The 15,367-nt window shown below is 34.1% G+C and overlaps 1 protein-coding gene across 1 annotated transcript; it reads right to left on the bottom strand.

Moving 5' to 3' along the window:
- Positions 1-9,523: 9,523 nt before the first annotated feature.
- Positions 9,524-11,709, bottom strand: TBL43 (TRICHOME BIREFRINGENCE-LIKE 43). Its single transcript, XM_088812345.1, has 5 exons — positions 11,447-11,709; positions 10,880-11,051; positions 10,286-10,461; positions 10,044-10,202; positions 9,524-9,788 (listed from the first exon to the last, which is right to left on the bottom strand). Exons 1-5 carry the CDS (start codon positions 11,707-11,709, stop codon positions 9,524-9,526), a joined length of 1,035 nt encoding a protein of 344 aa, XP_088668471.1.
- Between the last annotated feature and the right edge of the window lie 3,658 nt (positions 11,710-15,367).

Genomic DNA, 15,367 nt, shown 5'->3' with positions numbered 1-15,367 from the left:
TGAGTGTAAATATATGTATATATAATTTGGAGGTCGATGAACTTCCTTTCTATTTGTTCAATATATTTATAGAGGGAGGAGTTGACGTAGTAGTAGAGGGTGTGAATATTTGGAAAATAGGATTTATGGAAAATGATTGAGAAAATAGAATTTGGTGTAAATAATTAATGTGTTCAATTCTGAATATGAAAACCAAATTTAGTTACAATAATATTCTGTTGTTTGAGAATATGAATGTATTTATTGAGTTACAGTAATATATTTTGTTATTTGACTAACGAGTGCCATAATTTTGATAAATTTGATTAAGATCACGTGTATATATAATTTAGTCAAAATTCAATTCTTCTCGTAATTGGGTCATGGGTCATAGTAATATATGAAATTGTTATAATCAAGTTGAAATATACATATAACATAATACATATACCCCATTTGCTATTCAAAAATTCAACCCATTTATAAATAATTTAGCTAATGGGGTTAATCCCATGTGCTTAAAGGTAGAAGCCCATTTATGTCTTTAATCAAGATTTGAATTATGATTCTACCAATTAAACTTAAAAATAAATCCAAGAACCAGTATTTTTAATGTATGTTATTATCTTCCCTTAATTCTTGAGCCTATTCACTAACTTGAGCATTGGAGGGGTTTCACATTCCGCAATAGCTACTACTCGTAAATGATACTACACATCAACACAAATAAAACTTTATAATTATTTTTCACAAAAAAAGAAAATTGTTATAGTTTGAGAACCTTAATTTATTTTGATGCGTCAATTTCTCATGTACGTAAGCTCGTCATGTAATAAATGTTAAGCAGTCACCGATAATTTTCACTTAAGATAATAGGATCGGGATTAACGAGTGAGATATTGAACACTGTACGCTAATAGTGGAAGTAAAAACAAAATAAAAGGCCGTACAACCAACATTTTCCCAAGATAAAAAAATAACACAATAGTTGTAAATAATCGTGTGTTAATATCCAAGTAAACAATAGGAGCCCTTGAACGACACTAAACATCTCGCCGGGCATCGATCAGCAACTCACTCATGGGTATTGAGTGGCTCGACAACATGGTTTGGCATAGAGCTTGGCATGTTGGGCGAGTAGCTCTTGACTGCGTGGGCGAGTAGGGCGAGTTAGGGGATTGGACGGAACACGGCAGACTCGGTGCGAAGTCCAGCAGGAGGAGGCAACATGCAACGCTCGACAGGCCCGTGCACAACATTTGGCAGCTCGCCTCGCAGTGGCATGACAGTGGGCCCGTCATCGCTCGGTGGTTAAATGGTCGAAATTCCGAATGTCGTTTCGGACACGGCCAACAAGTAATACAAATATCTAGCCTCTAGAGTAGGAGATTAAATATCTAAAACATGAAAAAAGAAAAAAAAATGAGAGCTCAAAGTTTGAGAGGAAGGGTACTTTTAAACCTAAACTCATCAAATGAGGGGTACACATAGGAGTGGGGTTGTCTGTGGGTTGGATTGATTGATTTTACCGATCATTAAACCAACCCAATCCAACTAACCGACTTTAGTAAATATTGAAAATTATTATTGACCCAACTTAGATTGTTTTAGTGTTGGTTGATATCCAACCTTGGGCCTAGGGATGGGTTAATGGGTTCGTTGATGCGTCATCCATTATACAAAATCAATTTTTTTGACCAAAATTATTTTCTTACAATTAAACATTACTACTAGAATTCACTCTTTAATGACGCCTTAATGACACCTTATATGACATGGTTTAAAAGTTGTCTCAATAAGTATTCTATTATGACACTTTAAACTAAAAGTATCGGTGATTTTCGCGTTTCTATTTTTATCATTTTCTTGTAATTAAGAAAAAATATATTTTATGATGCTTTCAAATAAATTGTCATAATATAGCGTAACTGTTGACATGCATTAATAAAGCGTGTTAATATCCTTTTATTTATCAACACAAAAAGGGGAGAAACCAAAATACAAGATTTGCTGCAACCAGACCAATTCAGAAAGTGGTGGAGACAACAAAGAGCTATGGGTGATTTAAGAAATGTTCGGGAATGTTCGGGGAGCCATGTCACCCCATAGCTCTTTGTTGTCTTCACCACTTTCTGAAACCAATAGTCCGTTAGAACCCTATCGGAATAACGTATCCAATTCATTATCCCATTAGAGTTTCTGACTACGTTTCAGGGGGCTAACTGTAATTATCGATACCACAGGGACCTTACAGTTATTTAAGCTTACCTCAGGGGGGTGTGTGTAATTTACCCAAAAATCAAATACACAAAATGTCAGACGTGGGCTTTGGTCAGGATAGTACTTTTATGTATTATTTTAATATTATCTTCATTTAGCTTTCATGTACAGTAGATGGTATATTTAGCTGGTGAAGGATTGATTTTACCTGCCAAGCAATAATTTAGCTTCTCCGTTGGAGCATGTTTTTTTGCTTACAAATGCTATATGGATGAATTTTTAGCTGATACCATCCCAAAACATGGATGGTTGGAGATGCTCTAAGGGCATTTTCAACCATTGGGTTTTGGAGCTGCTATATGCTAAAAAATCAGAAATTTAGCATTTGTGAACCAAAATATCATCTCCAACAGGGATACTGAAATTTTGTTGGCTAGGTAAAACCAATCACCCAAGAGCTATATATACCAAGGTAAAACCAATCACCCAAGAGCTATATATACCATCTACTGTACATACATGCTAAATGAAAAAAAATATTAAGGCTCTGGTTGGATCATGGATTTTGAAATGTGGAAAATGAAAATGCAAAGGAAAAGGAAATAAAGGATTTTTGAAATTCCAATTGTGTTTGGTTCTTAGGAAAAGTGGTGATGAAAATGACTTTGTGGAAAATTATTTTCCTTAATTTTATTTGATTTTGAGGAAAAAAAATGAAAATAACAATGAATTATTAAATGTATTAATTTTATTTTCTGTTAATAAAGACTAAAAAAAAGAAGAAAAAAAATTGTTTGTTAAAAAAATGTTAATATGTATACATGTTAATAATTTATTGTTATGATGTGTGTGAGAGAGAAGAGGAAGAGAGAATAAAAGAAACATAAAAGAGAGGAGGAAAGACGAAAAAGAGGGAAGGAAGAGAGAGAGAGAGAGAGAGAGAGAGAGAAGAGAGGAGAATTACATGGCATATTCATCATTTGTTTTGAGGAAAATGCATTTTCCTAGTTTTAGTGTAATTTTTTTCCACTTTTTCCTCTTGATTATATTACCTAGCACTTTACCTTGCAACCAAACATGAAAATCAATTTACCTAATAATTTTATCTTTTTACTCATCATTTTCCTTGAACCAATCAGACCCTAAAATATTACATAAACAATAATAAATGGAATTTTGTTTTTCATTGATGAAGTCTCATTTATCCAGGTTAATTAACTTGGCGCCATTTTCATCTCTTGCCACACATATTCATATTTTCGTTTTTTTCCTTCATATTGTCTGCTCTGTTTTTCGTGATTTTGTGGTCGGTTTTGGAAAAAAAAGAGGAACGGTGGAGAGAAATATGTAGAAAACTTTAGGCTCTGATTGGTTCATGGATTTCAAAATAAGGAAAATGAAAATGCAAAGGAAAAGGAAATCAATGACTTTTGAAATCCCAATTGTGTTTGGTTCATAAGAAAAATAGTGATGAAAATAATTTTGAGGAAAATCATTTTCCTTAGATTCGTTTTGTTTTTTAGGGAAAATAATGGAGAAAAATACCAAGTAAAATGAAAATAAAAATGAATTGTTATTAAAAAACCTAAGGCTTTTTTTGGATCATTTTTATTTCAAAATAAATTCTAACCCAAAAAGAGATATTTTTTTTTTTAAATAAATTCTAACCCAAAAAAGGTGTCATGTAACAAATAAAGCAAAATGTAAAATAAGATAGATATTTTATTTGTGTAAAATAGATGAGAGATATATATTTTTCTTTCCTTATTAATGTATTTGAATTATTAAAAAGGAAAAGAAAAAAAAGGAGAGAGAGAGAGACATAAGAGAGAGAAGAGAAGGGGTGAGTGAGGAGAGATAAAAAGAGATGAGAGAAGAAGAAGAATAGGCAAAGGTAGATGGAATGACACATTTTCCTTGTTTTAGTGTATTTTTTTCCCCACATTTTCCAAGAAATTGTTTTACATTGTATTTTACTTATCAACCAAACAAGAAAACTACTTTACATCACATTTTCACTATTTTACCTACTGTTTTCCTTGAACCAATCAGACTCTTAGGGTTAATTTAATGAAAGCCACGTGTTACCCAACTATATATATCCCAAGAAAATCTATTATTGAATCACAAGGAGTTGTGAGCCGACGACTAGCATATACTTGAACCATTGAGGGTCACACTTCTCGTGTATTAGAGATCCTTGAATACAAAGACTTAAGATCAAGTTGTTGATCTTTGCATAATTGGAGGTCAACGTGATTGGATCCAAAGTTCGTAATTGTGGATTACGGATTGGAATAAATAGAGAGAGATATATGCAGAAATGTAGTGAACTTTCTATGTCCGGAAAGTTTCCTAATTTAGTAGGTGCATTGAATAGGAAGTTTCCAATTTTGGAAATCGGAACATTTCAAGTGCCGCTCGCAGTGACGAGAATGTTATGCTCGTCACGAATATGTAACCATTACACTTTTCCAAGTAATCGTTTAATAGAAACGACACATTAAAGAGAGGGCCTAACAACTTAATGAATCGGGTACAACTTAAGCCCACTAAAGACTTTGAAACCCTAGTATATAGGAGGGCTTAAGAGAATTATAAATTATATTTCAACTCCAAGGAACCCTAGCCGTCCACCCCTCTCCATGGCTTCTTCTTTGCCTCCGCGCCGCTACCACTGCTGAAAATTGTTTTCGGCTAGCTTATCTTTCTCCTCTCGTTGTACTCTGACTTTTTTGTATCTAGTGCTACCGAAATAGTTGGATCAAATCATACGATTTGAAACATAATTTGGATATTCGAAGACGACGAGGAAATCGTTCATGCAAAAGAATGTTCAAAAGAAGTCCAAATTTGCTTTATGATTTTTCTGTGCAGTCCCGCAAGAAAATTCAGAATAAATCAACCGTCTATCGGATGAGCATGAATGTTTGACGGAATATTCCGAAGTCAGGAAGCTAGAATCCCACAGAAGAAATTGGCAAGCAGATCAACATTCACGGAGATGTTGGAGTCGGAACATGTCTGCAAATTCCATGCGAAAAAATAGTTTCGGTTAAAGACTCCCTCCCGGAGTCTCACGCTTTTAATGTAAGATTTGAGAACCCGTAGATTTAATCATTTAATTTGATTATTTGAATGTTAATATATTATCTCATTCGAAATCAATTCTGTTTGATGCGACAACGGTGGAAAACATGTAGTGATGTTGATAGGAATGTCCACATCAGATACCATGAAGGGCGAGCTCTTCGCTTAAAGCACTAACACTAGCCGCAAGCCCTACAAGGAGTTCGCCTCCTACAAATAAACAATTCGGAAGAGTCATGTCAGACCCACCACCTTATCCATTAAACAGGTATAAATAGTAGTCATGGGACTCTAAAATATAGGTTATATTCTCAATACGCTACCTTAATAATACGTTGATTTCTCCCATTTAGATTCTGACTAACTTGTCATCAGAGTGCTAACACCAGAAAACCACCCCCGGCACTCTTTTTTTTAAGGTCACTTAGGGTGGCTCATGGGCTTGTGTTTGGGCTTCTTCTTGGATTTCTTCATATATATTTATCATATTCTTTCTTAATTCTCGTATCGGCTATATCGGTCACAACATCATGTATTCTAAATACAGCTATTACCCTCTGAAAATATGATAAACCAAGCACTCCGATTGCGTCACACCTTTGTATGAAGAAGAGACCATATGATTCAAACACCATTTAAAATTCAACAGAAAAAGAGGAAGCGCATCCAAAATCTTCTTCTAAAATAAACATCATAGTATGTAGGATTATCATACAAATAATTCTCATAATATCTGTTATTACCTCAAACTCTATTACAATCAATTATCCCTACCTTGAGACCAAATCATGATAATATCGATTTTGCCTTTTCTCATTTTATGTTGCTTCTATAAGCATTTTTAGATTATCATGTAAATCATAATTAGACAAGAAAGTGCTTAGAAAGTTGCGATGCAAGGTGAAATGATGAAACAAAAGGTTAAAAATAGAGGATAGATGTTAAGGTATAGAGTAATTCTTGAAGTGTTGAGAACTTCTTACTATAAAACCCCTTTAAATAGATATATGATGATGAAGATAAAATAATGTAGATAAGAAATTCCATCACAAATTGACATCCACTCATAACTTAAAATGTGTACATAAAAACCTTATAAAAAAGATAAGATGTGTGACATGGCATAAAATTATTTATTTTTAATTTCATTTAAATTTATTTTTCTCCGAATCCTAAGAAAAAAAATTTCATTTTACTTTAATTTTTAAATGGATTAGTTAATTTTTTTTAAAAAAAGAGATGTCACTTGATGTTTTACATTAGGGATGTCAACGGATCGGTTCTGGGCTGTGTTTGCCTAAACCCGAGAACCGACCCCTGAAAGGTTTTAGACCCCAAACCCGCCCCAACCCGTATAAATCTAAACCGAGATCCGCCCCACTTGAAACCCGGATTTAACGGGTCTAACCCACTAGACCCGCCAGATGCGTTAAGTTTGATGGTGCAACACTACTTCTTCCTTAAGATTCCATTTGTTAAGTTTGAGAGAAATTAATAAATAATTCTCGATCCCATACAGTGCACACAAATATATAGATATTCAATAAATAATAAAAAATCACAATTAATTAAAAAATATTCAATAAAAAGTACATTAGTACAATAAATAAATAAATAAAATTTGGAATTAATATTTACTTCATTTTCTTAAAATATCCAAACCCTTGCTAGCAATATATTGTATACATATTACACTTACAATTTGAAAATTTTGAGTAAACGATGGCGGTGATGTTGTAGATGTGGGTCTGTGGCTAGATTGAGGATAAGAGAATAATATAGTAGAAGGCAAATGGGCAGAAGAAGCCTGGAACTCTGGATGGAAGGAACAAACGTATGTTCGAGGGGAAAGTTCCAGACCCGGGGGCCACATATTCTTCATGAATAAAATTTAGAATGACCTTCAGACGGCCACAACCGAAGTATTACTTCCAATATTAGGAGAATTAGGAAGAAGTTCGTTGGCAGCATCCAGAGGCAGACTTGCTGAAGCTGAATTTTGACTCTTCTGTCAATTCCGTCGATGGAGTGTGCGGTCTTGCAGTGATAGCTCGTTCGGAGTTTGGCGAGTGTGTTGGTTGGCGTACAAAATGTATTACACAACATCTTGACGCAGCCGAGGCTGAAGCTAAAACAGCTTTAATGGCGATTGCACTGGCTCGAGATAATAATTGGCAGAAGATTGTTTTTGAAGGGGACCCAAGTGTTGACATCGCCGCTGTTGGAGAATCAAATTGCAACGCGGACTACGGCACGATTGTTAGCGATATTATCCGGATATGTTCTAAGCTAATGGTGTTCAGATCTCAGCATATTGCACGGGAAGGCAAAAAGGTGGCACACGAGATAGCAAGATTACTGAAAAAGGAAATTTATGACATCTTAGTATTACTTGATAGAATCCGCTCTATTATTTATGCCGAATTAGCTTTATAAATGAAGTTTTTCGACTCTCTCGAAAAAAAGTTCAATTTAAACGACAAAATTGAGGTTTCTATTCGTTTTGATGTTTTGCTATATGTATTTATGATAATCCCCCATCTATAAACTTTTTTTTTCCATATTTATTAATTTAACTTTATGTTTTTGATGTAATATGGCTGTATATTTTTCTTATCTTAGTTAAGGTAGAAGTCTGACGAAATGATACATTAAATCTCAAGGATTGCCCATGAAATTGGACTCAATTTATATAAAGACGTTACCTCCACAAATATAATTAATACAATGGATAGTTTAGCATTACCACTTAATTGCCTAATGATAATTACATCTAATGGGTAATATGATATTTTAAACCCTAAAAGACACAATTTTTTTTTATATATAAGATAGATATAAAATATAAATTTGTTACTATAATTTCTGGCTGATATTAAAGATAATGAAATCATCCAAAATTTTCAAATTTTTGGATGATTTAAATTTAAAATTTATTGATTCAGGATAGTGATATGTATAAGCCAAAATTTTAAAAATTTAAGCTACTTTAAATGATATATATGAACCAGATATTCTTTTAAATTATTAAATGATATTTCCATAAAATTATATTAAGTAAAATGACAATTTTAGTGGGAAAAAATACGAAGATTTGTGAACAAAAAATCTAGATACTTTAATTAATAATATTTATTAAACATGAAAGAAAATGATAAAAATAATTAAATAAATAAATCTCAATTATAACTATCAAATGAGTGGGAAACATTTCCTATAGTTTACCATGAACAATCTTACTTTTATTAATAAAATATTAAACTTGATTATATTAAATAAAATATAAGTAAAATTAATTAATTAAATAAAGGACAGTTAAACTATCAAATGAGCGGGAAAAACTTCATAGGGCTTACCAAGACCAACCTAACTTTTATCAAATGATCGGTTATTGGTCGATTCTTATAAAACCTGTTACCCGACCCAGAACCGTTCGGGTCCAATTTTTCAAACCTATTACCCGCCCCAAACCCATTTAGATACCCAAACCCGCCCCGAGCGATTCGGTTCCAGGTCCAAAACTGGAACATTGATGTCAAAAAATTTATAAGTGGCCTCAAAACTCTGCTGATATCAAATGGGTGTTTGACGTCCCCATTTTATGTCCAACTATTAGAGTTGCACTCATATACGTGCTGCTTGGTGTACGTAACTTGGGCACATGCCCCGGCCAGCCCCGGCAAGTAGAAGTTGAGCCAAGTTTGGGAACCCGAGGGATCAAGCCGTATAGCATTAGTATTAGTCTTATGGTTTTAATTGTAAACACAGTGGCTATTTTTAAATTTGTTTGATACTATTTTGACCATATTAGCGTACTCTCCCTCCATTTGGCGGTAGTTTTTATTAGTTGTATTTCTATCGAGTTTCAGTAACCGATGGTAGAATCAATTTTATTAGTCAATGTATTTTGTAATTTCGTGAACCCGAGAAACCAATTTTACCCCTCTAATGATATGTGTTTTCAGGACTTATATCATTGCTTGTCTAGTATTGTTTCCGTCACGTTAAAGATGCAATTTGAAAATGCTAGAGGAGAAAAATTAAAAAGTTGGTACCAAGTGAAGAAAAAGAAGTATTTTGACAAAAAACTTTATACTATTTTTCGATATAAAGTTTTTATAGCGAGATGGGTGCATATATTCTGAACGCAGCCAAATGCATTATTGCTTTATAAGCATTCAATAAAGAAAAATAAAGTTTAATAGTTGGATCGTTTTTTTTTTTTTTTTAGATTTTAAGCCAACATAGCGTACAAGATCTCATTCCAGATATCCGGAACCCCACTGAGACACCAATGAGTGCAATCATTAGTCTTTTGACCTTTAAATCGGCCATAAATCGAAGGGTGTCCATCTATTCTCAGTTGTGAAAGCCTTGTAATATTCAACAAATTGACATGTTTACTCATTCCTTTCAACACTTTTTCGAGCACCTGCTCTGCTGGATGAGGGCTTCCTGGACTTGTCAGTGGCTTTGTTTGTCCCTCACAACCTTTTTCACTCGACCCTGGCCCACTGCATTGAATTACATCCAAAAGTATACAAATTAAGCATACGTACGTATATTCATAGCAATTGTGTACGTACACAGGTATTGTGAATTTTACATACGATTGAAACATAAATTTGCACTATATGCAAATATCAATCATATAACGACTCAAACCGTGGGTACATAAATATTTATAATTATACACGTGCACCTATGTGTGTATGTCGTTATGTATAAATATAAGGGCACATGTGTAAATTTACCCAGCATGATCCGGAGAAACACCCTGGAAGAAGACTTGAGTTTTGGAAGAATCGAGATTAGAATCGATCCATTTAGCCCATGTATTCAGTGCTTTCTCGTATGCAGTCATACGGTCTAAGTCTTTAACTGTGGTGTTACCATACACAACCCAATCCCATCTGGAAAATCAAAAAATATACATAAGACGTAAGTGAATTGGGGGAAAACGAGGCCGGAAACAAAGAAAAGAATTAATACTTACGGTTGTTTCCTGCCGGAGTGAAGCCACCAATGCCAAGAGTCAAAAATAACAACATCCATTCCTCCCCAAATTTTGCTTGCGCTGATTGAATCCAACTTCAACACTCTTCCTCGAGGCTCACTCACTATGTCCACGAGGAATGCGTTTCGGAAGAACAATAGCGATACATCGTACTCCTACACATATATTGCATCAAATTATATTTAACTTACGATCAAATTACATTTTATATCATTTTAAAACTCGATAAAATTCCAAAAAAAAAAAAAAATATTAAGTAAATTCAATTATTTACGAGTGTGTTTGAATTGAAGGGTTTTGGTTTTAGAAGAGAATTGTGAAATAATTTTTAAAATACTCCGAATTGAGATCGAATTTGATGTCGACTACAATAACTAAGAATTTGAAATTTATTGTGAAATGAATCAATTATAACAATCTTAATGAATTTTACATATTTGAAATTGATGAATCATTTTCTTAAATCTTGTCGTCCAAATGTAGTAACTCATTTAAAAATTGAAATGAGTAAATAAATAAATGAAATCTCACTTGGAATGTAAAATTAAAAGTAATAAATAAATAAAATCTCACCGGAAAAGTAAAATTCGAAAGACCGTCTTTGGTGTACGAAATGTGCTTAGCTTGGGGCACTGCTACGTTAAGCAAGCATGTGAGAGATTGCCACTGATTCAAACTCAGTGAATCTCCCACAAACATTAGCCGCTTACCCTTTAATTTTCTCATGAAATCAACACCATTAAATCTACAACAAAATAACACATTAATTATATTAATTAGTTTCTAATATATAAAAGAATTTGTAAATTATATCAATTTCGTATTTTCATCAAATTGAAAAGGAATTATTATTATTATTATTATTATTATTATTATTATTATTATTATTATTATTATTATTATTATTATTATTATTATTATTATTATTATTATTATTATTATTATTATTATTATTATTATTATTATTATTATTATTATTATTATTATTATTTTGCAAGCCAACGGCTTTTTTTTCTCTGCAGCAACAACCATAGAAAAAAAAAAGAAAAAAAAAAAGGAAAAGAAAAATACTATAAAGAAGCCCATTTTGCAATGAAAAATTATATCCTATAAAATGTGATGGTAATTAAAAATATATACCTCGGCAACTTGCATCCAGTGGGCTGCCATTTATACTTCATGAAGTCTTTGTCCGGCCGACCATTCCTCTCGCAGTTAAACTGATCTTCGAAAAACGGACACTGCGACGAGTGATAGAGAGGATAAGAATCATCCCAAACCCAATTTCCTTCGAATAAATCACACCCTCCGGCCTTTTGCACTATTTCTCCGTCCACATTCCTAGAAAGTGAAACAAAAACAACAAATAACAATGCAGATATAAAACACATAGCACCCCCCATGAGTGTAAATATATGTATATATAATTTGGAGGTCGATGAACTTCCTTTCTATTTGTTCAATATATTTATAGAGGGAGGAGTTGACGTAGTAGTAGAGGGTGTGAATATTTGGAAAATAGGATTTATGGAAAATGATTGAGAAAATAGAATTTGGTGTAAATAATTAATGTGTTCAATTCTGAATATGAAAACCAAATTTAGTTACAATAATATTCTGTTGTTTGAGAATATGAATGTATTTATTGAGTTACAGTAATATATTTTGTTATTTGACTAACGAGTGCCATAATTTTGATAAATTTGATTAAGATCACGTGTATATATAATTTAGTCAAAATTCAATTCTTCTCGTAATTGGGTCATGGGTCATAGTAATATATGAAATTGTTATAATCAAGTTGAAATATACATATAACATAATACATATACCCCATTTGCTATTCAAAAATTCAACCCATTTATAAATAATTTAGCTAATGGGGTTAATCCCATGTGCTTAAAGGTAGAAGCCCATTTATGTCTTTAATCAAGATTTGAATTATGATTCTACCAATTAAACTTAAAAATAAATCCAAGAACCAGTATTTTTAATGTATGTTATTATCTTCCCTTAATTCTTGAGCCTATTCACTAACTTGAGCATTGGAGGGGTTTCACATTCCGCAATAGCTACTACTCGTAAATGATACTACACATCAACACAAATAAAACTTTATAATTATTTTTCACAAAAAAAGAAAATTGTTATAGTTTGAGAACCTTAATTTATTTTGATGCGTCAATTTCTCATGTACGTAAGCTCGTCATGTAATAAATGTTAAGCAGTCACCGATAATTTTCACTTAAGATAATAGGATCGGGATTAACGAGTGAGATATTGAACACTGTACGCTAATAGTGGAAGTAAAAACAAAATAAAAGGCCGTACAACCAACATTTTCCCAAGATAAAAAAATAACACAATAGTTGTAAATAATCGTGTGTTAATATCCAAGTAAACAATAGGAGCCCTTGAACGACACTAAACATCTCGCCGGGCATCGATCAGCAACTCACTCATGGGTATTGAGTGGCTCGACAACATGGTTTGGCATAGAGCTTGGCATGTTGGGCGAGTAGCTCTTGACTGCGTGGGCGAGTAGGGCGAGTTAGGGGATTGGACGGAACACGGCAGACTCGGTGCGAAGTCCAGCAGGAGGAGGCAACATGCAACGCTCGACAGGCCCGTGCACAACATTTGGCAGCTCGCCTCGCAGTGGCATGACAGTGGGCCCGTCATCGCTCGGTGGTTAAATGGTCGAAATTCCGAATGTCGTTTCGGACACGGCCAACAAGTAATACAAATATCTAGCCTCTAGAGTAGGAGATTAAATATCTAAAACATGAAAAAAGAAAAAAAAATGAGAGCTCAAAGTTTGAGAGGAAGGGTACTTTTAAACCTAAACTCATCAAATGAGGGGTACACATAGGAGTGGGGTTGTCTGTGGGTTGGATTGATTGATTTTACCGATCATTAAACCAACCCAATCCAACTAACCGACTTTAGTAAATATTGAAAATTATTATTGACCCAACTTAGATTGTTTTAGTGTTGGTTGATATCCAACCTTGGGCCTAGGGATGGGTTAATGGGTTCGTTGATGCGTCATCCATTATACAAAATCAATTTTTTTGACCAAAATTATTTTCTTACAATTAAACATTACTACTAGAATTCACTCTTTAATGACGCCTTAATGACACCTTATATGACATGGTTTAAAAGTTGTCTCAATAAGTATTCTATTATGACACTTTAAACTAAAAGTATCGGTGATTTTCGCGTTTCTATTTTTATCATTTTCTTGTAATTAAGAAAAAATATATTTTATGATGCTTTCAAATAAATTGTCATAATATAGCGTAACTGTTGACATGCATTAATAAAGCGTGTTAATATCCTTTTATTTATCAACACAAAAAGGGGAGAAACCAAAATACAAGATTTGCTGCAACCAGACCAATTCACTCGGGAGGGAGGCCATGGCGCGATATTCGGCTTCAGCGGAGGATCTGGAAACGGTGGCTTGCTTCTTGGCTTTCTAGGAGATGAGGGAGTCACCAAGAAAGACACAGAAGCCAGTTGTTGATCGGCACGTATCTTCGCAGCAGCCCCAATCAGCATCAGAGAAGGATTTAAGTGTGATTGGCGAGCCGATGGGGTAAAAAAAACCTTGACCTGGATGACCTTTGAGGTGGTGCAAAATATGGTGAACAACCTTGAGGTGTGGTTCACGTGGCTTAGAGACATACTGGCTTAATTTGTGAACGGCGTAGGTGATATCGGGACTTGTTGTCGTAAGATATAAAAGCTTGCCAATAAGTCTGCGGAAGAGAGAAATGTCTTGTAAAATCTCTCCATCTTCGGAATTGAACTTTTGGTTGGCATCCATAGCAAGATCTACTGGCTTGGCTGCAAGAGTACCACTTTCTTCTAATAATTGAAGTGTGTATTTTCTCTGTGAAATGAATAAGCTTGTAGCTGATCGTGCTATTTCAATTTCTAAGAAATATTTGAAGTCTCCCATATCTCTTAGCTTGAAGAGAGAGCTGAGCTGTGATTTGGTCTTGGAAATTTCATCCAAAGATGGGCCTGCAAGGATAATATCATCAACATAAACAACCAAAGCTATAAAAGAATTATCTTTACCTCTGGTAAACAAGGAATAATCAGCTTCGGATTGTGTGAAACCGAGCTGGGAAACTGCCTCAGTGAGCTTAGAGTTCCATTGCCTTGAGGCTTGTTTTAAGACATAAAGGGATTTGGTTAGCTTGCATACTACATTATGACCAGCACTGGATTTGTAACCAAGTGGAAGACTCATATAAACCTCTTCAAAGAGGTCCCCATTTAGGAAGGCGTTGTTGACGTCTAGTTGGTGCAAAACCCATCATTTGGAAGCGGACACGGCAAGTAGAGTTTTGACTGTTACCAGCTTGGCAACTGGACTAAAAGTATCCATATAATATATGCCCTCTTGTTGTGTGTAACCTTTAGAAACTAAACGAGCCTTGTATCTTTCAATGTTCCCATCTGCTTTCCTTTTAACCTTATAAACCCATTTGCAACCAATAGGAACTTTACCTTGAGGGAAGGGAAGGACAATCCAAGTATTATTGTGCTCTAGGGCTATGATTTCCTCTTCCATAGCCTTTCTCCACTCAGGGAGCTTGACAGCCTCATGGTAAAACTTGGGTTCAGGTTCTAAGGAGATGTTCATCACAAAAGACTTGTAAGAGTTGGATAAAGAAGAATAGGATAGAACATCGGAAAGAGGATATTTGATGTGTTCATTGACAGAATTACAGTGATAAGAATTTAGATAGGCAAGCTTTTTGATGGCTCTTGTAGATTTCCTTGAGGGTATTGGCAGCATAACACTAGATGATGAATCTGCTAAGACATCGTGAACATCACGGTGATTTCTAGTGAATTGAATAATCTGTGAAGCTTGTTTAGCCAAAACATCAAAATTAGGTAATACCAGTTCAGGAAAAGGATCAATAAGATCAAGAGATGATGTATGTAAAATGTCAGTAGCAAATGGAAAGACATGTTCATGGAAAATAACATTTCGAGAGAGAAAAATCTCTTTACTATTTATGTCATAGAGTTTGT

This window comes from Erythranthe guttata, chromosome 13 (assembly GCF_056151865.1).
Source record: "Erythranthe guttata isolate IM_541 chromosome 13, IM_541, whole genome shotgun sequence".
In the NCBI taxonomy this organism is placed as follows: Eukaryota; Viridiplantae; Streptophyta; class Magnoliopsida; order Lamiales; family Phrymaceae; genus Erythranthe; species Erythranthe guttata.
Note: the sequence above shows the minus strand (reverse complement) of the source record. Positions and strands in the feature narration are given on the sequence as shown.